The sequence below is a fragment of the Apiospora hydei genome (assembly GCF_038363865.1).
Source record: "Apiospora hydei strain CBS 114990 chromosome Unknown utg000007l_segment0_segment0, whole genome shotgun sequence".
Classification (NCBI taxonomy): Eukaryota; Fungi; Ascomycota; class Sordariomycetes; order Amphisphaeriales; family Apiosporaceae; genus Apiospora; species Apiospora hydei.
In genome coordinates, this window is record NW_027117366.1 from 727,595 (window position 1) to 752,019 (window position 24,425).

Here is a 24,425-nt window from a genome sequence, read left to right on the forward strand (position 1 = left end):
TTACCAAGTACCTAGCTTTGGTGTATTCACAATGGATGCCCTTGGCATAGCAACGCATCGCCAGCGCTGCTGTGTTCGAGTCCAATTCGTATCTATCCATTGATCTTAGACACGCGGGAGGCCTGCTCCATTTGATGGCGTCATTCAATTGGTTGCTTCTCCAGACTCCGCTGTTGCCAGCTTTCCCCAACCCCCACTAGCCAGCCCAATCTATCTGTCATATCTTTCTTATTCCTCTACCTAGATCTTGCATAAAAGATACGTTGCTAACATTAGGTAGTATCCCGTGCATGTTCTGGCGCAGAAATCTGTTTTTCATACTTCGCATTCTAGAACCGATGACAGCTGGCCTTTGATTGCATTGCATCACCGGGCTTCAGAACGTGTCAGAGTTTGCATTGTTTGTATACATCTTTGTTGCTGAGCCGTTTGTCTAAAGGCCAACTCTTGTCTCGACTGCAACCTTGCGATTCGGGTAACGGCGTGTGTTCCTTGGACTGGAGTATACCGTTAGAACACTATCTCACTTCATAACGAGAGTCTACACCACACGAAGTAAAGAACGATAGTCGGTTGCTCCAGTTCCATAGGCACGCCCACAGGAGACTATAAGCCAATTTCTCCGAACCAGCAAACCATGGCTCCCCCGATCGTCAACGCGACGGTCCAGTCCGCTATCCTCGCTGCGACTTCGAACTTGCTTGCGCAGGCCCTCTCGGCGTACCGGAACGATGTATCGTTGGTCATAGACTGGGTGCCGGTCGTCCAATTCGTTTTCTACGCCATTATCAGCACGCCGCCCAATTTCATGTGGTTAGTTTCTTCTTCTTTTGCCTACAGATATGAATCACTATTACTGCTAACACTTAAACGTAGGCAAGATTTCCTCGAGTCCAGCTTCCCGGCCTACCACATGTCGCCCACCAAGGCGGCCGTGGCCTCGGCAGCTGCCAATGACGAGAAGGCCCTCGAGCAGGAGGAGCGCGAGGGCCAGCTCGTCGAGCCCAAGCTCAACATCGCCAACACGCTCGCCAAGACGGTGCTGGACCAGACCCTGGGCGCCTTCGGCAACACCTACATGTTCAGCCTGTACATCCACTCGGTCCAGGCCGCCATGGACCGGCCCCTCGGCACGCCACTCAGCACCCCCGACACGAGCGCCATGTACCTGGCCAGCCTCCTCTTCGGCCTCGCGGGGCCCGCCGCGGCCAAGAGGGTCCAGTACGGCAACGTGAGCTGGGATGCCGTCGTCCGGACCAGCCAGGCCGAGTTCTGGAGTATCGTAAAGGCCGGGTGGCGCCTCTGGCCCGCGGTCAGCATCATCAACTTTGCCTTCATCAAGAGCATCGAGGGCCGCAACTTGGTCGGTGGTCTGGCCGGTGTCGTTTGGGGCATCTACATGAGTCTCCGGGCGGCTTCGTGAGCACGCGCGTAGGATCTCCTCTTCACAATACTGTCAAACACGCCATATCTGGTAAGATGGTAAGATATGGTGGTATGGGTGATGCGGCGCACACACACGGGCAGGGAAAACGTATTATTTCCTCTTGCCCTATCGGAAGATACCCTAGGTTTTGGGGTTGCTTGGTTTTACTATGCCACTCATGTAGTCGTAGAGCTCAGGCACTGGGGGTTTTATTGCCTACCTTCAATTTTGACAGGTGATCCTGTCTACTATCTTCCTCTCACTTAGTCACACGCAAGGGCCTCCTCTACAGCATGACAAAGTCGAGCCTCTACTGCCGAAGCATGTACTCAGTGTCATCTTTTCAACAATGGGTCTTAATGTGTGTGAGTAAGATATCAAAACTATGACAAACGGTTATCGCGCATCTATAAGCATATAAATATGGCCAAATCCCGGGGACTCTAGGGGTGTTCGCTCTCTTACATCCATCAAGACTTGAAGACTCGACACTATCGCCAAGTTCGTGACCGACGAACGACTACGAAACGTAACCGAGAACACAACATACAAGCAAGTCCCACCTAATTGATATACCTGCTCAACGACTCAGTAGCAGACATGCCAAAGCCTGGTTTAGCTCCATTAATGCCCATACTGGGGACCGCGAACTCCAGAGTACTTTTGTACTTGAGGGTTCTTGTTGACTTCTTCTGGCGCTGGGTCAGGACAGATGTCAGCACTCTTGCAGCGTCTCTCGCTGTGCTTGGCGGTCTGAAGACCGGTCTCAAGACCGTATTTGGGACTGTGTCGGACCTCAGGAGGTACCTGAGCCACTTCTTTACCTCCTCCGTGACTATCAGCGGCGAAGACCAGTTGAACCGCGAGGTTCTCGACTGGCTCTGTGCCCATGTGCTAGAGCGCAAGCAGGCACGGTCGCTGTCGGCACATTCGAATAACAACACCGGGCTGAAACTTGAGGACCGCGGCCTGCTTTTCATGCCAGTCCGTGATGATAGGCCGAGCCAACAGCAGTTCGTTATTAAATACCTGCCCACGTTCCATATGCACTATTTCTGGTTCGAGGGGACATTTATCATGGTCCAGCGGAACCTTGCACAAAGATCTCTACGCAGCCTCTTTTTTGGCCGGTCGACCGATGTGCCCACAGGCAGAGAGCCCCCTGCTCATCACATCTATCTCCAGATCGGTAGACCCAATCAAGAAGTAAGTATCGGGGGTTTTGGTGCCTCTTTCTATCATATGGTACTGTACAAGTTGGTAGGAACTGACCATGATGCTCCTCGATAGGTTCTTGGCCATGTGTAAGCTGTCTGCCAGTTTCAATACACAGGACCATGTTGTGGTCCGAACCAGCACGCTTAGTATCTTATGGGACACGCAAGTGCTCCGATCGCCGCGCCCTCTCGAGACGGTACACTTCGATCAACAAGTCAAAGATGACTTGGTAGCAGACATCGCCCACTACCTGAAGCCTGAAACGAGGGAGTTCTACCAAGAACGTGGCATTCCGTACCGACGCGGCTACCTTCTCCACGGTCCCCCGGGGACGGGCAAATCGTCGCTCTCCTTTGCGATCGCGGGCCACTTCAACCTCAAGCTCATGTTGGTGGAGCTCCCCAACATTCGGGATGACCTGGCACTCTCATGCCTCTTCACGGACCTGCCCGTGCAGTGCATCGTGCTCATCGAGGACATCGACGCCGTAGGGCTGAAGCGGAAACCGTCTGGCGGCGGCGGCGGCGACTCCGACGAGGAGGAGAAGAAGGAGGAGAAGAAGGAGGAGAAGAAGGAGGAGAAGAAGGGCAGGAAGACCTGGTGCACGCTCTCAGGGCTCCTGGACGTCCTGGACGGCGTGGTGGCGCAGCAGGGCCGCATCGTGCTGATGACGACGAACCGCGACGACGAGCTGGACGAGGCGCTGACGCGGCCCGGCCGCATAGACCGGAAGATCTACCTGGGCAACATCGGGGCTGAGGCGGCTCGGCAGATGTTCGTCCGCATGTACGCGCCGGACCACACCGAGGCGCTGCCCACAGCGTCGGCGGAGCTCTTGGCTCTGGCCGACCGGTTCTCCGGGGCGTCCGAGCTCGATGGGAAGTTCACGCCCGCCCAGGTGCAGGAGTACTTGCTGCAGCACCGCGACTCACCGCAGGCTGCGGTCGAGGGGTTGCAGGCGTTTATTGAGAAGGAAGTTAGGCTCAGGGGGAGAAGAACAAAGTGCTGGAGGAAATGACTCCAAATGATCGCAAGGCCGGTGACAATGCCTTGGCGGACAGCAAGGAGATTATCACGACTGAGGAAAGCGACAAGATGGGCGGCGCGGCTGAAAAGGTCGAGGACAAGATTGACTCGAGCAAGAGTAGTTCGGACGTGGAAGAGGTTATGACCCTCTCCGCGGAAGGTTCAAGCAGCACCCAGTCTGACAGCTCGGATTCGAAAGATTCGCTGGTAGAGCCCGAAAACAATGACTAGGGCCTTGTTATTGATTTTTCCTGAGCAACTAAGGACACACTGTGCCTACTAGATATTCTACCGGTAGCTACTCCGCAGTTTCTTTTTACGTGCCATTCTTCCGTTACCTGGTATCACATTTCTACGTAGTTGGTTCGTTGACAGTTTGCCCACCAATCCCCTGTTCCCAGTTGCCTAACGCCGTGGCTATGTGAGATCACATTTTCGGGTTTCTTTGCTGCCACTATAGATGATGAACCAAGGCCGCGTCCAACAGTCATTCAGTGGTATAATCAGATCAATTATCCCCGTCCCGATCTCTTGCCAGCAAGACATCAAGTGCAAACTGTGGTACCTGGCTCAGGAACGAGAAGGCCCCGGGGCCAATCTTCTTCCGCGCTGTCTCGTACTTTTCATTATACCAGCCAACCTAGACAGACGTCGATGACGATTAGTCTGATACTCTCTCTCTCTCTCTCTCTCTCTCTCAAAGTCGAGGAACTCCGTTCGAGAGTAGTAGTCTCTTACCAATACTTTCCGGGCTTCCATGAGCCGGGGCGTCTCGCTGTCGGCCAGCTGCAAACCATACGCGTACTCGACGGTCTCGATGAACTCGGGCCAGCGCCGCCGCGTGCCGCCGCGGTTCAGGCATGACCGCAGACGCTCCAGCACAGCAGCATGGCACTCTGCGTCGAGGAGAAAGTAGTCGGCCACGACCACGAAGTCGACGAGCAACTTCAGGAGGTCATGGGTTGCGGTCTCGGATGAAATGTTGAGAGCTACGATGTTGTGTTAGATGCCGCAAACGGAAAGGGGTATGGAGGCGGAAACAGAGACTGGGATAACGAACTTCCAGTGTATATGTAGCATATCAGCATCTCAACCTGCTCCGTGGAAAATGTTGTCAGAGTCACTATGTTTGTCTGGGCCTCCTATGTACGTAAAGCAACTGGTTAGCGAAACCGCGCCTTTACTGCATTGTACCTCCCCCTTCATTCCTCTTTGACATTGAATTTCAAGGGTGCCCAAATTACCTTGTAACTGCCGGTCAGAGCCTTTTGGAACCATACGCAACGGCTGCATATTATGGATTTGTGAAGGTTCCAGGTCCTATCTCCGCATTCTAACTTGACATCAGAGAAATTGCCTGTCTCTAGGAGCCTAGAGTATGCTAGTAAGATTGCTGGACGAGCAGACGACAACAACTTATAATGCAACTTACTCCTTGTCGTACCGCGAGAAATCAGGTTTGCTGATGTCGGAGCGCGAGATTATTGTGAGTTGCATGGCCATACCCCGAGTAGTCGAGCTTTGTGGGAATGGCAGCCATTGACGGACTACCTTCTCATGTGTCGTTCTGATATATATCTACTCAAAAGGGAATGAGCAGGCTGTGCCGAACGCATCTCGGCCATCGATCTGGATTGTGACTGTATATTTCTGTTTCGTGGGATGGTAGGGAGGAAGGTCTTTGTCGACGAGTTCCAACACCAGCACCCTTTGTCTTGCCGATCGAACAATTTGGACGGACCCAGCTCTTTTTTCGTTTTCGGCACAGACGCTGCTAATTATATACTTATAGCTTATCTACACAACATAAGACACATCTTCATTCTTTACATTCTGCCCTCCCCTGGGCCCCACTTGTTGCTTGCCGCAAGGCCTATGCCGGAAGTGTCGTCCGTCACCGGCTCCGTGGCCCGTCCGCCCAACTCTTTGAGCCTCCGTGGAGGCATTTTAGTCATAAAGTAAGAGAAGCGATCCGACTTATAATGCGAATGACCTTGGCTTCAAGGATCGTGACATGAATACGGCAACGTTATGCTCCGGAGCTCTTCTGTGGGCAAGCAGGCAAGTGTTGGTTTTGAGTTTCATGGACTATCTATCACTGTCACTCTCTTATTGTAGTTAGCATCAACTACTTTCTGAGAGCTACAATAATGACTACGATGCATGCCACTGGTTTTCGGTGAGCTGTGCGACTGGTATTACATTGGCGTCTCGGAGATCGAATCACTGAGGCATATGGCATATACATGTAGTGACCGCTCCTTCTTCTACATCAGGATGTCAAAATCATCAAACCGTAAGAGCCTCAACGGCGCCTACACAATAAGTGTGTTTCGGGAAATTTCAACTAGACAGGTCGTGTTTAGTTATGGACCATGGCGGAATAAAATCACCGAATCGCGATCCCTCGTGGTTCTTTGTTAGCGGGAAAAGGCCGGGTTACCCAGCCCGGCGGTCGCTGGTTTCGACGGGGGCCGGCAGGAATAGGAAAGATCAGCGTGGACGTGTTCTAGGCCGCCAGGTGGTGCAACTTTATTCCCCTCTCGGGCGACCGCCACATGCCTCTTGCTTGGACCTGACACTGAGGCACAGATTGGAAGTACCGCATGGGGCAAATGTGGAAATGCCTTGAGCAGAAGCAGAAGCATGCTGTAAGCAGAAGAAGCGAGCCGTACGACGCCAGGTCGCCTGACGCATTTGCGGAGGAGATAACGCCATGGGTGAGGGAATTAATACACTCGCGACCGAGTGAGGGCAGGCCCGGCAGGCAGGCAGGCAGGGTCGAGAGGCGAGAAGACGACGAATGAGCTACTGGAGCGAGGATGGGGACATGATTTCACCGCCTCTTGTCTTGCAGAATTGCAAATTAACCCTTGACGATCAATTGAGCTTTTGCGGCTTCCTGCCCGACCGTTGGACCGAAAACATGATTTTGCACGCCCAGCGTGCCCTTTGTTCGATCATATGTGTAGATTGCCGAATGCGGTACTCGATTGAGAAGGGAACCGCAGCCGGGGTTGACGGTAGGCATTAGTATACATATTTCCTGTGTGCCGATTTACCGTTCGCACTTAATGTATCACCCCAGTCGGATACTATTTTTGGCAAGCCGCACCCTGCGTGGGCGGGCAGCTCGGGAATGCGAACAACGGTACACCGTACCTCAGCACCGCGACATTGGAAAGAGGGATCGCAACGGGAGTATGTGCATAGTAAGTTGCTAGCAGGTGGTCTCGTCGCTGCGGTGTCCGAAAGCCACGTATGCCGCGTGTGTGTGTCCCGGCCGAAAGTCAAGATACTGGACGAAGGCCTTGATGTGAACCATTTGCGGACCACATTCTGCGACGAAACCACCCTCGCTGCCGTGGCAGTGTGTTACGGCATAAACTTGCTGCAGAGTCAACAGTTAAAAGCGCACGTCGGTTGCCGCTTTGGATGCGATATGGCTTCCATTCGTCGTAGCGTCTATACATGTATTCATCCACTCGTTTCTGATCGGGTAGCCAGTAACCTAGGTAAGCATGTTACATTGACCCCTACCAGAATATCTGATACCTTGTTGCAGATCGCGCCAGCGTCTGGCAGGGCGGTGCGGTGCGCACTAACTTACCTCGGGTCCTCGAGAACCACCCACCTCCTATCTGCACTGCTATGCACTGCTCTCGGCTTATGGTGCGGACCAATTTGCCGGATAACGCTGCTTCAAAATGTTTGTTGAGCCGCATCTGGAACGCGCATCAGATGAGGCATGACTCGGGTGCGCGGTGCCATTCAGGGGAGGCATCACCTTTTCCCCCATCATCCGTGGGCCGCGAAGACCTTTCCCCGAGCGCGCCCAAGGCCTGGCAAACTGGGATCAGTGGTGTAGATTAGGCATTAGGCTCAAGTTTCCCCCGGAGACGGCCAACATACGATTTGGGCATGGTCTTGGTCTGCCTCTGGGGCGCGAACAAAGCTTCCAGAATGAAAATGAACGGGCCTATGTTTTGATCTTTGCATACATGTACATTATGTACATACCTGCGCATATGTGTCTAGCTGCCCACAGTAGGTAAGCACGGTATCGTACTAAGCGGCAGGTAGGCATATCCAAGGCGCGCGCCCTAGCAAGCAAGTTCTTTGACCGACGCCTTTTCCAGCCTGGCTTTCGTCAGCCCTTGCTGCTGACTTTCGCCTCGTGCTGGTGCCAGTCCATGGTCCGTCGCCGATGGGATGGGTGCCTAAAAGCTGCGCGCGCCGTGGAAACCGGATTGTTGATCTTAGGCATGAGAGTTAAAACGACAGTGTTTTTTTTTCTTGTTTTTTTTGTGTGAGGCCCAATGGTGCGGTGCAGCTCGGAGCTCGGAGGTGTCAACCATTGAACAAGTCATGCAACGGTCAACACGATATCATGGGAGTCCTATGGATACGTACCTACTCAGTAATGACATAGAACGTCTTTTACCGAGTAATGAGGCCATATCACCTTTGCAAGGGCTGACTCAGCTTGCATCAACGGCACCAGCCGCAATTTTTCCTCTTTGATGGGATACCCCCTTTTTCTTTCAGCCGGTGGAAAACATTAGGCCCAGGCCTCAGCAGGTACCAAATGAAGGAGGCCTGTCCCACCCAAGGGCAGTGGTATCTCGTTTCTGGAAGACCGGGGTACACGAGATCCGGTTCAGTCACGTCAGGGAACTTCAACGCCCGACACGTGAGTGGCCTTGCTGTTTGCTTTGCTGTATGTAATCTTTTGCCACCATCTTGCGTGCATACCTGACTGTGTGTGTGTGTGTGTGTGTGTAGATTCCACAGTCGCGGGGCTCGTCCACGAATGATTGACGAAACCGTCCAATTCCAAGGGCGGGTTTGCTTGCCAACGTACAATTACCGTAGGAAAACCAGGCTGGAGACATCAAATTGAATGTATTTCTCACGCACGAGCCAGCTGCACACTGAAGAACACGATTTCCCAAATAACTTCAATATCAAATCAACGCGGAATGTATGGTACATCGAAGTCCAGTCAGTAATGGAAATACGATAGGCAATTGCGGGAAGACTTGAGATTCGACCCAGCCATGAGCTATCCGACAGGCGCTTACTCTGCGTGTACAATGAAATCATGGTGAAGTCCAACCAGTTGCTGTTACGATTGAGTGATTTGCCTAGGTACAGTATTTGCGCCCTGCCGCTGAGCAGGTTGGCAAGGCACTGCACGAAGCTCTGTGAGTAGGTAACAAACCGGGCCCTGCTTAGCCGCGGGAGCCTGACTTGCCCACAATTTGCTGCCTCGCCGGACTGCAATGTCATCTGAAAGGGATTTGATTCAGATGCCCGTACCAGACAGCTCAGGAAAACGTCATATCCAAATGTGCTGTTCGTTCCGTCCAACATTGAGATCAGGAATAGGCCAGGCGCTTGAAGGCAGGAGTCGGACACACAAAGCTTGAGGACATTCCCTACTGCACGTCCAGTGAGTGCCAAAGTGCTCTACTAGGTTACCTAGCAGCTGGAACTTATTAGCAGCAGCGCGCTGTCTGGCGGCAGGCCCACTCTTCTGCAAAGCAGAGCCCTGGCCGAGCATTGACTGGGCATTGAGAGGGCGCTTTTGGGCTCCTTTCAATTGCGGTGTGTCACAAGAAGGGAAGAGAAGAGGGAGCGAGGGAGCTACCTACTTCCACACCCCCCATCGCCCATATCTGCCCACCCACGGCTGCTTTGCCTTTCCCGTCATTCATTCCCAATTCTACTTCTTCCGATCCCTCTCAGCAATTCATCAATCCATTCCTCCTTCTCCACCACTTCAGGAGGAGTCCGCCGACCGAGTAAACTGACATTTGACGGCCGCGTTCTCTGTCTCTTTTACCACTCTCACACAATCATCTTAATCTTCAGTATCTCACCAGAGCAGAGTCATCGGAGCAATTCTGTGTCTTCTTGCGGAATCGACGGGTAAGTCGTTGCCATTTTGCATGCCTTTCCCCCTCTCCTCTCTCCATCGCCCAGTCCTCTTCATTCACCCGCCCATTTGGTGTCAACGGTCGGTGCCGCTTATTCCTTGTGGTTTTTTTTCTCAAGGCATCAGGCTGCATTGATCATTTCCTACTTCATCTTCTGCACATCGTTTATGGTGCCCCAAGACCAATACTTCCACCTTTCCCTCAGCCCGAGTGCACACCAACCCTTCCCTTCCGGGTCAACAAACTTTGCTGCACTCCCTCAGCAACTTGCCTATCCCATTCCTTCCTACTGACACATTTCCTGCCCTGCAGCAGAACAACACCACAAAACGGAGCCTTGCTTGAGAGCATCTCCCCTTCGACAATTCTCCCGCTACAGCCACTCGCATACACTGCAGTAGCTGCACAGCTTCTGATACGATGACCACCATGGTAAGTTTCTGATAATAGTGGGCATACTCGATGCAGTGCCGGCTCGAAAGGTGCGGTGTTTTGCTCGTTGGTTGCTTGGTTTGCCTAGTCTCCCTGTCAACGCCGACATTCACCCGGCTTGACAGGACTGCATAGTGCTTTCTAGCCAACCAGACGAGCATGACTAGCACGTTACTCGTTACCTCGACCGCTAGCTAACTTTTCTTTTCTCTTGATAGGATCTTCGCGTCGGTAACAAGTACCGCATCGGTCGTAAGATCGGTTCCGGTTCCTTCGGTGATATTTACCTCGGTACCAACATCATCTCGGGCGAGGAGATCGCCATCAAGCTCGAGAGCGTCAAGGCCAAGCACCCGCAGCTTGAGTATGAGGCCCGTGTCTACAAGTCGCTCGCTGGCGGCGTTGGTATTCCTTTTGTCCGCTGGTTCGGCACCGAGTGTGATTACAATGCCATGGTCCTTGACTTGTTGGGCCCCAGTTTGGAGGATCTCTTCAACTTCTGCAACCGCAAGTTCTCACTGAAGACCGTGCTGCTGCTTGCCGATCAGCTCATTTCCCGAATCGAATACATCCACGCCAAGTCCTTCATCCACCGTGATATCAAGCCCGACAACTTCCTGATGGGCATTGGCAAGCGCGGCAACCAGGTCAACGTCATTGACTTTGGTCTGGCCAAGAAGTACCGAGACCCGAAGACTCACTTCCATATTCCCTACCGTGAGAACAAGAACCTGACTGGCACGGCCCGTTATGCCTCCATCAACACTCATTTGGGTGTCGGTACGTATTTGTTTCATGTCTCCCACCTATACAACGCTAATATGATTTGGCAGAGCAATCTCGCCGCGACGATATGGAATCTTTGGGATATGTCATGCTTTACTTCTGCCGCGGCTCTCTCCCCTGGCAGGGCCTGAAGGCTGCTACTAAGAAGCAGAAGTACGACCGCATCATGGAGAAGAAGATGACCACGCCGACCGAGGTCCTTTGCCGTGGATTCCCCAACGAGTTCGCCATCTACCTTAACTACACGCGATCGCTCCGCTTCGACGACAAGCCCGATTACAGCTACCTCCGCAAGATCTTCCGTGATCTCTTCGTCCGCGAGGGCTTCCAGTATGACTACGTCTTTGATTGGACTGTCTACAAGTACCAGAAGAACGCCCAGGCTATTGCCCAGGCTGCTGGTCAGCCCGCTGCTGGAGACGAAGAGGAGAAGGCTCGTGCCTCGCGCACCAACGCGGCTACGGCTGGCCAGCCCTCTTCTGCTGTCAAGCCCAACGCCATCCCCGGCTCTCGCCGTAAGGTGCTTGAGCGCGGCGCCCCTGGTGTTGACACTCCGGATACCAACCGTGCCGTCGGTGGAAGCGATAGGATGTGAGTGTCTTGCGTGCCCAGCCCAACAGCCTCAAGAGTTTCCTCGTAAGGAATCATCTTTTCCTTCGCCTTGGTGTGCTTTGATGAACCGCTGCTGGCCGAAGGAATTGCTGACATTGATGGCTGACACTTCAGTTTGCGGTAACAGGCTGCGATCAGCTTCTAAAGGTCAAGGCACTGGCTCCGGATACGGCTCGTACCGCCCGAAATGATTCGATATCGTGACTGGCACGCCCCCCTCCGACTCTCTCCGTCTTGTGCATTGTGCGTAAAAGCGGGAGCCATTGTACTAGCGTTTGGCAAGCTCATGCCGAATATCTGTTTCTTTTGGCACCTCCCGCCGTTCCCATGGTGATCTTGGGCTTGAGATGTTATACAAGTTTGGGAGACAAGCAGCGATTGTCGACCTGCTTTTCGACAATCCCCTCGACACTCATTGCCATCTGACACCGGAACGTACCGCCTTGCGTCACCCAAGCAGCGGACCCTCCTTTCATATCACATACATTGCTTTTCCTACCGTTCTGCGATGAATCCCCTGGTTTATGATTGCATTCCCTGGCTCGGACATGCCAGGATTCCCAACCCGACAGACCTCTATCGACGGCAACACCGATAACAGTCTCTGTCTTGTTGTGGATCCTCTGGCGTATGTCTGAACGGCATGCCCGGCATCCTGAATTGGTCGGGATGTCGATCAACAGAACATACGATCTGTTACCAGTACCTATCGTTTCTGGAATTTCGACACGAAGCAGTCCTGGGGTTCGCCTGTGGAAACCCCGACGTAAACAAGTTTATTCTTCGTGGGGGACCCAGGATATCGTTGCGATGCGTTAAGCTCAAGTGATATGGATTCGGTCTTGGTTTCTTTCTTTTTCCTTGATCAAAGTTTCGTGTTTTCTTCAATTCGGTTCTCCCCCCTCAACAGCCTGCCTTGGGGTAGGTGACTTAATTTGCGGCGGAGGATATGGCATCACGGACACTGTGGACACCCGAACGTTCAACCTTGGCATTCCTTACGACTTTTCGGCAACGACTAGGGCCTCTTGCTGACGGGCATCGATGTACTCTACATGAGCCATTGCGGCATCTCCTATTTCGGACGTACACCGATGCTCTCAGTCCGCACCATATCATTCAAGTCGTCCATGATCTCAGTTTGGCTGTGGTGGAAATGGACCTGCTATGGTTCAAGAGGTGCCATGGGATGGATAAGAGACTTGACCTTGCGCAACACACGGGGATACTCACCTGCGCCGACTTCTGATGACGATCTGTTCTAGTTCAGTACGTCGGTCGAACGCTCGGTGGGGTTCACGCATGTGCCAGCAGGCTTGTCTCGATCGTATTGAAGGCCGGCAACGATACACGCTACCTAGTTCTCAGAAATTGATTTCGCTTCTCTAACTAAAGATTTCCATTGCATGGTTTTGACTGTGATTCGATGTGGCGTAGCTTAGTAGTGTGGATGAAATACGGCTATTTGGGTGAGGTGTTGAGGCCTGGAAAGCCTTGGGCGCGATCAAGAGATGAAGAGCCCCGCCCCTGAAGGCAAGTGTCGAGTTCAACGCTGTTTGGCTTAGCGGAATTGCTCGTCTGTGGCTGTACATGGTCCATGAGGTCAGCTGGGCAGGTCGAGGTTCAATGTCCATTATGCCTTATGCTCTGGCCACCCACTCGCTAGTAACCTGTTTATACACTGCCCCGCACCTTGCTCTTGATCGGTCGTCGGTGGGGAGTCTGGGACCCAGTGCTTTCCATTTCAAGAAACCCGGCCCCTAGGCCACCCTCCCTAGGTACGGCTAGGTGGGCTGAGCTGAATGAAGCGCTCATCGCATTCTTTCACTCTTTGCTGCCGTGTATAGTCCTTACCCTTTGTGCGCTGCTTGCTGCCGGGTTCCCCTTCCCTCGTCACTTCCGTATATAGCCCGCTATACCATGCTGTTGCAGAGTTTCTCTTTTCGAGCTGCTTGAACACCAAGTTTCTTCGTACATACTCTTCTCCTGCCGTGACCTCTGCCATCAGCATTCTTCTCAACAACGCGCGAGATCAGGAATTGTCTAGGACACTTTACGCATCTGCGCCACTATCGAAAGCACTCGAAGCGGCGATGGCGTCCCTGGATACTTTCTACCTCACCTTCAACGCTGCCAAGCACTTCATATCTGTACCTGCGTTCGCCAATCACCTGTTTCGAGCTTTCGGCCAAAATGCCACGCATCTTCCTGAGCTGGTCGTTTTGTATGTCGCCCCAGTGGCCGGGTCTGCGTTTCGGACCCGGAACATGCATGACCTGAAGCTAACACGCGGACAGTTCGCTGCAAGAGATGGCTCCCATCTCGGCAGCATTCATCGGCTCCTACTTTTTGAACCCGTTCTTCGAACGATACGAGTCGGCCTTGAATATGGCAGCAGCAAAGTTTGTGGAAGCCGAAGAACAAATCTCCCAGCCCGGAGAACGGCTGTACACGCTTGTCAGGACACGCAATGTTGGTATGACCGGCATTATGCTCTTTGCTCGTGATCCGGCCGCCCTCACGAATCTACAAGCGGCCGAGGTTGGCTTCGGTGCTGGTGATATGGCCAACAAGGGAGCTGTTGGACTTCGCATGACGTACACCAAAGGCGGAAAGGAAACAGAGCTGACGTTCGTGAGCACGCACTTGGCCGCCATGGAGTGGAATCTGGAACGTAGGAATCGCAACTGGGAGAGCATTGTGAGCGGACTAGTCTTTGCCGACCCAAAGAAGATTGTCCAAGCGGATCACCCAGCACGGATCGAAAGGTCGTCACCCGAAGGTGACATAGAGCCGCTGCTTTTCCATCCAGAAACGGAAAAGAAGCTGCATGATGTCAGCATCTACAAACCCGGTGGCCACCTCTTCATTGCCGGTGACCTGAACTATCGTCTGTCAAAGACGCCACCTCCGTCGAATGCTGTGTTCCCCGTTGTGGACGACGAGACGAGCGAAGACTACTACCCGCGTTTTCTGGCACTCGACCAACTCACTGCCGAGAAAAAGGCGGGCCGAGCGCTTCACGGACTCAGTGAGGCACCTATCCACTTCCCACCCACATACAAGTATAAAGTGTTGCCCAAAGGCACAGCTGGGCCTGAGCTGGAGGAAGATAACGGCGACGAGGAGGTCAAGTGGAAGTTTGCCAGGCACCGGTGGCCTGGCTGGTGTGATCGTGTACTGTGGCTCGACATCCCCGACTGGGTCAAGGGCGATGGTGCCAGCAAGAAACGCCCCGATATGGAGGTGACGGCATACGACTGCTTGCCTGTGGTGCGCAGTAGTGATCACCGAGGTGTGTTTCTGAGAGTACAGGTTCCTGTACTCTCCCCAGACGAGCTCAAGCCGCCTGTCGACTTGGTCGAGGCCACGCTGCGAGATTCCGAAGTCGCAGGGCGTACCTCGCGTGAGAACGTAGCGGTAGACCCGAGAATACGGCTTCCTAAGGCCATTGACGTTGATTCGTGGGAGCATCGCGCATCTGTCAAGAAGTGGGAGTCGCTCGTGGGCTGGTCCATGTACATCTCCCAGTCCAAACAAGGCATCATGTTCTTCACGACAGCCTTCATCGTTGCTCTCGGCATATGGTGGTATCGTTCTCAATAGGTGGAGGGGGCGAGACGCATGCTGCACCGACTCTCGACTTGTGGCTCCAGGTGTAGGGAGTGGATCAAGGGCGTAAAAAGGGCCATGTTTGCGTGACAAGGAACGAACTGATTGCGGTATATGGAATGCATGGCGTTGGTATGAGAGGTCATTGTTTTTTATCACCGTTTTGGGGCGGGGTGTGTGTCGTGTGTGTGTGTGGGTTCGCATAGAATAGAAGGCAGGTTTGAGTAGTACAGTACGGATTGGCGTTCGCAGTGAGTATACCCCATTGGGCGCTCTCATCTTTATAAAGCCTTCGAGGGCATGGCTTCCCAGGACGTTAAAATAAAGATTCCATTATCCTGTACTCCTCGTTACCGAATCAATCAAGGCTGGTTTGGTGCCGTACGAAGCTCCCTATCTACCCAGGGGCATAACAGCAGCGTATACAGGCCATAGTAAATCCTTCAATGATTCGGTATACCGCCTTTCTGCCGAGGAAATGTCCGTAATTCCCATGGGTTAGCTATTTTTCGAATTGATAATGCATTTGTTACCTTGCTCAATGATGCCCACGTCTCGTCTCCAGAGCTGTCATCCGTCCACCGTGTGCGTTAATCAAGCAAAGAATTTCAAAAGACAAATACACTGGCTCCTGACATGCTGGCCCAATTGAACCATAGTTAATAACAGGACGAGAGTGAATTACCTCTATGGTTCTCATATACATACACTCGTAGTTGAAATAGTTATCCGTATCTCAAGATAATGGGTGATCGTAAACCCCAGAGCCTCTAGCTTGATGTCGACCTTGATGATACAGCTTTCGGCGACTTATACCCTGCCGGAACTGCTGGCTATTCCATCACGACTATTACCTATCCGGGTAATAACCCCTTTTCCTTCTGCTGCTGATATCCATGCTGGGAAGGCCGGGTAGATGCAAGACAGGTTTCCGTCTGACCCAAAGACCGTCTATACCCACGTGCCTTTGTAACATGCCCACACACGAAGTCGGAGCCAAAAAGGGGTCGCCGAACCCCTTTCGCCATTATAACACGCGGTTTGACCAGAGTTGGGATGGCTCAGTCACCAGGTACCCCGTGGCTTCGCCACTCATAATCCAACACGCCATTGTATCTGGCTGTCTCTGTAGTCACTGTAGAGTGATGCTGTGTTCACCCAGCTTCACGCCGTTCTAAATTGTACCTTCGACGATAGAAGCTTCCGCCCATGACCGTGGAAATCTTGCTGCTGCTTTCTTTCTTCCACCTTCCGCCCTCTGAAGATTGTGAAAAACTCAACCAGGCCAGCTCAACCGTTAGAGTCGAACAGTACACAGTTGGCAAGTTTCTTCCCATCACAGTCAGCCAACGACTGTTTAGGGAAAGAAGGATAGGCCGCCGCCTTAGGCATGTAACACCAGGTTGCAGCTTCCCACCAAACGCGACACTTCGAGTTCAGCATCCACGCAAGTAGCCTGTTCAACACCAAGTCCTCCGAGATACATCAAGTTGATGCTTCCACTTGCAGTCGACCCGAACTGCTCAACTGTCAGTCACGCTCTCACACTGTAAGCGGAGGGTGCCGCACCCGAGACTTGCCAATTACTCTGAATGACATCAGTAACTAAACCAATGCAGCAGCCCTCCTCAGTCAAAGCGAGTCGCTCCTGCCACACTTGAGCATCAAGACGGTACCCCACACAAGACGCCGGACACGGCATCGCAACTTTGGTAATGGCTCAACGTCGTTCCCTTCATCACCTCCCCTTGCCTCCTGGGCCGGGTTCGCCAGTCGTTCCCCCCGCCGATGCGTCGCTCCATGCTGGCCAACCACAACTTGGTCATGGTCCACCCATTTCTCTGGCTACCTCGCAAACATTGGTTACTGGAGACCAGCTGGTAGACTTATCGTTGGATCGCCAGTCTACCCCAGTGGATGACCAGTCCACCCAAAATCGTACAATGGCGAAGACATTCGACCTCCTCCAAACCAACCCTGAGAATCGTCAACTGATTTACTCGTATGTCTTTGCCAATGGGGATGGTAGGAAGTTGTGCGCAGCAGCCCCGATCCTGCGCAAAGAGGCACTGCCCATGTCACTGTGCAAGGAGGAGCCTCTTCGTCACCTGACCGTCTATATCAAGGCTTATGATCAGAAGACTCGCGATGACTGGCTCAAGATGGAGTGGAAGACGCAACAGAATGAGGTGTTCACCCATGTTTTCACCACTCTGAACCATAGCCTTGTCCGGCGTCTCAAGGCATCTGTCCGAAAGATCGAGCAGCTCAACATCATCATTGACCCCCCTGCCGCGGACGATACTGATGGCTCACAGATCCTTTACCTGTGGGCCAAGGTTCGAGAGGTGGCTTTCCTGCTCAGCAATATCAGCCATTGGAACGTCGATAGTCTCATGATAAGAATGAGTTCGGAAGGCCCCCAGACCTTCAATTTCTGCACCAAGCCTCTTGGCGACTTGTCTCTCAACCTGCAGTGCGATTACAACTTCTTGTCTCTGGTTCACATGGCTCTTCTGGAGCCGCTGTTCAGCGCCAGGAAAATGGGCAACACATCTCTGAGCTGGTATTGTCAGGCCCTTCCGGATGACGACTCAACTCCCGGACCCATGCTCGACTTGATCAGCCTCCCCGCGGCTCCGGAAGGGGGCGGATACCCGCGTCTCAGAACTTGGAATACTGGGAAGCCCACTAACATCAACGGCTTTTGGCATGAGTTGACCTTGAACCGAATGCGCGTTGAGGTGCTTAATATTGCCTTCAAGTTTGACGCGGCACTCGACTCTTTCGCCGGCAACGCTGCCAACCGCCTTCGCCTGCAGCGCTTCCGCACCTGGGAGGAGGGAGAACAATGCGCCCTCAGTCTCAAGAGCTGGAAGAAAACGGCGATGTCTTTGAAACAGAACCGTCAGCAGCTCCAGTTCCTCAAAAACCTCCGGCAGACTTCACTCACGCCTTTCGACCCCGCAGCTTTTAAGCGTAGCGTGGAAGCGATCCAGGATAAGGAATGGAACGACACTCTCATTCGACGCAACGAAGCAATGCGACTAAATTTGCTCCCGACCAGCCCTTCCTCTGCCCCCACCGCCGGCGGAAAGTCTCGGGCCTTCGTTGCAATGTGGACGCGAGGCCAAGTGAGAGAGCCTTCCGGTAAGATGCGGAAGCTCATCAGAAGCCATGCCGTCGATGAATGGTCCAAGCAATATCCACTCGGGATTCCCCAAATCTCCAAGATCCTCAAGCTCCAGGGTAGGGAGCATGTTGAGAACCATGATGAGAATGAGGAGTTTGCGTCATTTTCGGAAGCTTTCCCGGACGAGACTGATGATCTCGAGGAACGACTTAAGGAAGCAGATCCGGACGGCGACGACGACTTCGACGGCTGGTGTAATCTATGGCACTAGGTGCAGGCCTTGGACCAACCTGAGGACGGTGACTTGGGAATCACTGGCAGCTAACCAACCACTTTGCTCTGAGGCTCCCAAACTTCGCTCGTGTGTTCGATCGGTCAACATTGTTCATCGGCGATACCGCGAGTCGCTCACCCGAGCCGAAACGAAAATTACGAAAACAAAAGAAAAATAGAAACGAGGCAAGAGAACCAAAACAAAACTGGAGTTGAAGGAACCGCCCTTCTTGTCGGAGTACTGTACCAGTAACCAACCAAGCCGCCCGCAACCACTCCGCTCTACTGAATTAAGGCCGCTTTTCCACGACTGGCACCAGCTCCACGACAGCTCTCAGCTCTCATCTACTCTGTGGCCTAGGAGACTCGAGCCTCGTTCTCGTATTTGCATGGGAGCGAACAGTGGCTCATTTGATATTCCGTCCGTGGATGCCAGCGAGCGACACCGTATCAGCTGGACAGTGTCTCGAGGCCCAAGATCTAGCAATAAGCGGACCAACGCCTTTTCCCCTCGCTACCGAAAAAAGGACGAAGATTACGAAGAAAGGAAAAGTTTAGGGTATTATAAGGCAGCCAGACACGTTGGCGTTGGCTAAGCGTTTTTGCTTGATTTTCTACATGGCGATTCGTTTTGGCACCTTACTGCCGAGATGCCTTTTGTGTATATATAGATGATACCCTTTTTGCGGATAGATTGATTGGGCACATGATTTGATGCATTCTGATCATATTGTTCGTGTACGAATCTCGTGTACCATCGTGCTTTGGATGATGTACCTACAAATGTTGTGGACAATAGTTGCCATGGGTGGCTGCCTACGCGGCAAATGACATACGGCTGCCAACGGTCAAAACAAACAAGAGGTGCAAGCCATAGTAGAGAAATAAAGCGACGGTCCAGAATCGAACCATTGCGTCCGTCCGTTCAATTATTACACAAACAAGACTGGCCACACTATCACTATACCAATCAGCCAGCCATACATATTGGGATAGACATGTAGGGAAGGGCAGACAGCGCCAGCACATGGCCGCCCTTCCATCACAATAAAGTCCTAAGCTACGAGTGAAGGCAAGAAGAGTTGTTAAAGGATAGAAAAAGAATATAAGCGAAGGTGCCATCTTGTAAGCCCGGATGGTGGGCGCGCCTATGGAGCCAGATAAGGTGTTTGAGCTACTTCGCTGTTGTAAGTCGACTCTATTAGAATTTATATATGATTGCGTTGCTACGGATATTCCGAGGAACAAAGGAGGAGCCTCCAAAAGCAATACCCCTGCGCCATTCCACCAACGATACATCCAACGTAGAGTAGGGAGTCACCAAACACACGTCGCCGCAGTTTATCTTTTCTATAATACTTTTGACGACTACGGTTGCCATATGTGTCATACCGCGACCGGGGTCTAAGCACCGGCTGGCACTGGAAGGTATGCAAACGAAGAGTATGAAAAACAGAAGCAAAAGTGAAAGCAACTGCCCAGGATCGAACCGTCGCGTTTGGGCATATACTCAAATGAACAAAGCGCAACTTTTACCCCTATGCCACTCCGCCATGGTCGCATTGATGGACGTAGATAGATAGGGGGCAGCACACCGCCACCACACACATGTCGACCTCTCACCAAGATGATCATCAGACAACAAGCAGAACAAGTAAGTCCCTGTAGTTTTTGGATGTCCACAACACGAAGGATCGAAGCAGAAAAATAAAACAAAAAGCAAAGGAGCCATCCGCTATTAAGCCTCGGATGGTAGGCGTGAATCCATAATAGCAGCTACTTCGCTGGATTGAAAAGGCACTATCAGAACTTATATGGACAGGCGTTTTTGCTGTTAGGGGTGTAGTAGAACTCATTTGACCCAAGGAATCCCGACTGACACGCCATACCATTAAGCCACCATGCGAGAAGAGGATACCAACCAGTCCATGTGAGACACAGGTTTAGAAAGGGAGAGCGAGCCAAAAGAAAAGAAAAGAAAAGAAAAGAAATTCCCGAGAGTTAGGCATATTCAGGAGACAAATTCGATTAGGGGCAGACGACATGTCTCGTAAAAGAGAAGAGTGCAAAAAGCGAAGCCATCCGTGTCGGATGGGAAAGACTGCTTATTCATGTTCAGCTACTTCGCTGGGAAAAGATGCTGTAATTGGGATTATATAGCACTCTTCTACCTGCTTTGTAAGTACCTAAGGCCACATCGCAGTTGTTTGCCTACCCAAGCCCCCTGGCCGGCCAGCCACCGTGTAGCAAACAGCAAATAGTTTGAACCCCGAAGAGCCTTCTTTCCCAAGACCATATTCATATTGTATTGCCAATCCAGAAGAGACATAACAGGCGGCCTGAAACCAGTACTAGGACCCGACTTCTGCCTGACTACCAAGGAAAGAACAAGGGTCAAATACCAGATGGGCGCCAACAGCCACACCACCAGACTTGGCAGACCTCATCCCAGGATGCCATCCAACCACCAAGGACAATGCCACGCCCTCCCATATGTCCAGTGCCGTCATAAAAGGTACGGTATAATATGAATTTTAGTGTATTGACTCGTCCGTTCAGCTATAAGACGTTTCATCGCATGAGCCCCTATCCCAAAATTTACCCCAAACGAAGCAAGTTAAACGTGGTAAACCCCCATCCAAACTCCAGATGCTTGTGCTGAGCTCCCCCATGGAGTGCTTCCCCGTAACTCCTCTAACCGGTACACAACCACAACTGCTCCTCGCGCGCGACCCCCCCTCCTAGCGCCTGAAAAAAAAGATAATAAAATATATGGCAGTATGTGTATATGACAACATATGGTACATGGAACAAAATTTGTCTTGTTTGTTCCTTAGGAGGGTTCGAATTCTCGTCAGTCGTAAAAAATAGCCCATAAGTCAGAACCTACTATAAAAATCTCCGCAAGCCGAACTGCTTCAGAAGCCTTCAAAATACTTGTCGTATTTGTTGAGCAGCTCGTCCGTGTACGGCTCGCGCTTGCCGTCATCTTCGGGATAGACATCGAAGCATGACGCATCTCCGGGGAAACGCACGGCGGGCTGGATGGGCGGGTGTACCTGTCGTCGCAGCAGAATCTCCCAGTCGACCCCCTCAAAGAATGGATGTTCCTTCACCCGCACGGAACCGCCGTTGATGTTGCCGAGCCGCCGCGAGCGGTCCACCGTACAGAGTGACCGTATTATATGCTGCGCATTGTGCGAGATCTGCGGTTCTGCCGGGAACATGACCGGTTTTTCGACAATTCTGCGCCCAAGGTTAGCACAACCGCTCTATCATCTCCACCGTTGGCTGGGCCGAGAATGGATATAACACACTGTTTGTAGATTTCGATGGGGTTTTGGTGCCAGAATGGGGGTATCCCGTCAGGAACTCGTAGATGAGGATCCCCAACGCCCACCAATCCACGGCGGTCGTGTGGCCTTTGTTCTGAATAACTTCTGGGGCGAGGTACTCGGGGGTACCACAAAGGGTGTACGTCTCGACGGGCCGTTCGTCTTTGCTGCCCAACCGCTTGGCGAACCCGAAGTCGACCAGCTTCACATGGCCCTCGGCGTCCAGCAGCAGGTTCTCGGGTTTCAAGTCCCGGTACGCGACCCCGCCCTGTTGTTCGTGCAGGAACTCTAAAACGAGCACGATCTCGGCCGCGTAGAATTGCGCCCACTCCTCCGGGAAACGCCGGTGCCGCCTGAGGTAGCTGAACAGCTCGCCGCCGGGGACGTAGTCGAGAAGCATGTATATCGAGTCGCGGTCGGCGAAGGACGCTATGAGGGTCGTGATGAAGGGGTGCCCCGCCACGTCGGCGAGGATCTCGCGCTCGTGCCGGACATGGTCGATTTGCTTGAGCTTGATGATCTCGGCCTTGCGCAGGATCTTGAGCGCAAAGACTTGGTCGTTGTCTTCTTTGTCGGAGGCGGATTTGGGCCGAACCAGGCAAACTCGGGCAAAGGTACCCTTGGAGACTGTTAGCGGACTGGCGGGACGCCCCGACGCGCAAATACCACCACCACCGCCATCACCACGACCACCGCTGCTCCCACTCCCACTTGCGGATCTAGAGGAGGAGCAAACTCACCGTACCCAGAGTTCGCACCAAAGCAAAATCAGAAGGGCTGAGTTGCTGGTTGTGCGCGCCTAATTTCAAGTCCCCCGCAATTTGAGCCATCTTGATACCGCCGCCAGCCAGTTGGATAGGATTCGGTTGGGTTGCGACGGCGGCCATGGCCTGACGGGCTGAAAGGGCGGGATTCGTGCGTGCGTGCGTAGCCAAAACCCCGAGAGATTATTTTCCGTATTGTGCAGGACCGACTCGTTTGTGACGGTGGTGAAGTTCCCAGCAAATCAAGTTTCAGACGACGGTCCGCCGAAGGATCCTCTTCGTCTCGTTTTCCGGTGGGTCGGTTGACATTGATTGATCTGAATTAGAGCCGAGTGAGATCCATCCAGCAGCAAGTTAGTCGCTCGAGTGGGTGAGGGAGAGACACACGATGCACTGCCGAGGAAGTGAAGGGAAGTGCGACAGACGATTGAACAGCAATCGACAGGCAGGGGGTGGAAAGCTTTTTTTTCTTCTCCCTCGCAGAGATCGCGAGTCTGCTAGTTTAATAAGTCTTTTTTTTTTTGGCACCTCAGCTAGGCTACGACTATTTTACTACCTTGCTCCGACCCTCCTCTCCGAAATAGAGTCAAGTCCTGATGACGTTGTGCGCTTCAGCCGCGCCCGCTGCGGGGTGAGAGACGAGAAGTAACTTCAACGGATCACTTTATTTGGGGGTGGCATGCTAAGAGTACGTACCCGGCTGGTATGATACTATCGCTCAACTAGGCATCCCGACTGTTGGGTAATCGCTCCCCTAATCAATCGATTGATTGATTAATCGGATCTCAAAATAGTGGTCTCTTCCAGCCACGTCCCTGGCCTTCAGATTGTGTCACAGCGATGTTGAACGTCATGCAGAACCGCAGTGCTCAGCAACCTTGTCACATTCCATGCTGCATATGAAACTGATTTCCGTGATGGAAGGGCCCCTGCTGTGGCGGCATTGACGGGCGGTGGCTGGCCAGTCATCTTAACGCACATATATCCAGGCTAGGCTCGATCCTGTTGCCTCTCGCCCCAAGGGTATCGGGTATCGCTTGAAGGACGAAAAGTCGCGAGATGGTTCACAAAGTTCTGACCTACAGGAGGGTCTCTAACATACCTTTGTATCCAGCTTGCAGCATCTAGAACCCCGCATCCACCCAATTTCGAGCTGGGCGGATGAGCATATACACGACATGCATTGAATCTATCCGCACGTGGCATGTGCATCCGGGGGGAGGGGGACTATAGATCGGGCAGATATCACTATCGATAAGTACATCTTGTAGGCAGGTGTGGATCGCGAAGCTGACTATGACCACTGCATATGGCTACAGATTGTAGTAGGCTCTCCATACTGCTGCTACGATTTTTTTCTCTCCCTCTCTCTCGCTGGTGGTATCTACCTGCAGTGGTTTCTTCGTGAAATGACCCTGTTATCTTCCGACTCGAATCTGCCGTTTGGAGTTGCAGATCGATAGCCCTTTTCTGCGAGGACGACATAAGTGCTGCAGCTCCAATCGAAGAACAGATGAACTCTCATCTCATCTAGATAGCTACATACTTAAGTAGGCAGGTGCTGGAACCCTTTCATTGGTGGGATTGAGAGATGAGCGATACCGTTGGGTGTTCTGGAATCGTATTTTTGTTTATACACGTGCCAGTCGCTGCATACCGCTTACCACCAGTCATCCAGTCGTCAAAGAATCAACTACTTACCTCATTGCATCAAGGGGCGTCTAGGAACGCCCTACTACTACTATGGTCACTATGTACATGCAGGGACAACCGGTTGGTGTGTATGAAATCAACGTACATATCGAGCAACCCATGTATTCGATAAGTGCCCCAGTACCTTCTACTTCGTATGGGTAGGTAGGTAGA

The 24,425-nt window shown here is 52.5% G+C and overlaps 7 protein-coding genes across 7 annotated transcripts; 5 read left to right on the forward strand and 2 right to left on the reverse strand.

The window, feature by feature from the left end:
* Positions 1 to 637: 637 nt before the first annotated feature.
* Positions 638 to 1,423, forward strand: PG997_009304 (Mpv17/PMP22 family protein; the record flags this gene model as incomplete). Its single annotated transcript, XM_066813619.1, has 2 exons — positions 638 to 813; positions 877 to 1,423. The coding sequence occupies 2 exons, from the start codon at positions 638 to 640 to the stop codon at positions 1,421 to 1,423; spliced, it is 723 nt and encodes a 240-aa protein (XP_066665581.1).
* Positions 1,424 to 2,026: 603 nt separating this feature from the next.
* Positions 2,027 to 3,901, forward strand: PG997_009305 (uncharacterized protein; the record flags this gene model as incomplete). The annotated part of the gene is made up of 3 exons (XM_066813620.1): positions 2,027 to 2,632; positions 2,691 to 3,620; positions 3,680 to 3,901. The coding sequence occupies 3 exons, from the start codon at positions 2,027 to 2,029 to the stop codon at positions 3,899 to 3,901; spliced, it is 1,758 nt and encodes a 585-aa protein (XP_066665582.1).
* A 277-nt stretch (positions 3,902 to 4,178) lies between these two features.
* Positions 4,179 to 5,167, reverse strand: PG997_009306 (uncharacterized protein; the record flags this gene model as incomplete). Its single annotated transcript, XM_066813621.1, has 5 exons — positions 4,179 to 4,310; positions 4,409 to 4,659; positions 4,731 to 4,812; positions 4,915 to 5,041; positions 5,103 to 5,167. The coding sequence occupies 5 exons, from the start codon at positions 5,165 to 5,167 to the stop codon at positions 4,179 to 4,181; spliced, it is 657 nt and encodes a 218-aa protein (XP_066665583.1).
* Positions 5,168 to 9,941: 4,774 nt separating this feature from the next.
* On the forward strand, positions 9,942 to 11,881 carry PG997_009307 (uncharacterized protein). The gene is made up of 4 exons (XM_066813622.1): positions 9,942 to 10,044; positions 10,263 to 10,824; positions 10,878 to 11,421; positions 11,570 to 11,881. Exons 1-4 carry the CDS (start codon positions 10,033 to 10,035, stop codon positions 11,631 to 11,633), a joined length of 1,182 nt encoding a protein of 393 aa, XP_066665584.1. The 5' UTR covers positions 9,942 to 10,032; the 3' UTR covers positions 11,634 to 11,881.
* Positions 11,882 to 13,535: 1,654 nt separating this feature from the next.
* On the forward strand, positions 13,536 to 15,048 carry PG997_009308 (phosphatidylinositol phosphate phosphatase; the record flags this gene model as incomplete). The annotated part of the gene is made up of 2 exons (XM_066813623.1): positions 13,536 to 13,666; positions 13,740 to 15,048. 2 exons carry the CDS (start codon positions 13,536 to 13,538, stop codon positions 15,046 to 15,048), a joined length of 1,440 nt encoding a protein of 479 aa, XP_066665585.1.
* Positions 15,049 to 16,997: 1,949 nt separating this feature from the next.
* PG997_009309 (uncharacterized protein) lies at positions 16,998 to 18,458 on the forward strand (the record flags this gene model as incomplete). Its single annotated transcript, XM_066813624.1, has 1 exon — positions 16,998 to 18,458. The coding sequence occupies one exon, from the start codon at positions 16,998 to 17,000 to the stop codon at positions 18,456 to 18,458; it is 1,461 nt and encodes a 486-aa protein (XP_066665586.1).
* A 4,017-nt stretch (positions 18,459 to 22,475) lies between these two features.
* PG997_009310 (uncharacterized protein) lies at positions 22,476 to 22,682 on the reverse strand (the record flags this gene model as incomplete). The annotated part of the gene is made up of 2 exons (XM_066813625.1): positions 22,476 to 22,514; positions 22,536 to 22,682. The coding sequence occupies 2 exons, from the start codon at positions 22,680 to 22,682 to the stop codon at positions 22,476 to 22,478; spliced, it is 186 nt and encodes a 61-aa protein (XP_066665587.1).
* Between the last annotated feature and the right edge of the window lie 1,743 nt (positions 22,683 to 24,425).

Coding starts and splice junctions, on each gene's coding strand:
- PG997_009307 (XM_066813622.1), top strand. Junction 10,825..10,877: donor CAACACTCATTTGGGTGTCG/GTACGTATTTGT, acceptor ATGATTTGGCAG/AGCAATCTCGCCGCGACGAT. Junction 11,422..11,569: donor GTCGGTGGAAGCGATAGGAT/GTGAGTGTCTTG, acceptor TTGCGGTAACAG/GCTGCGATCAGCTTCTAAAG.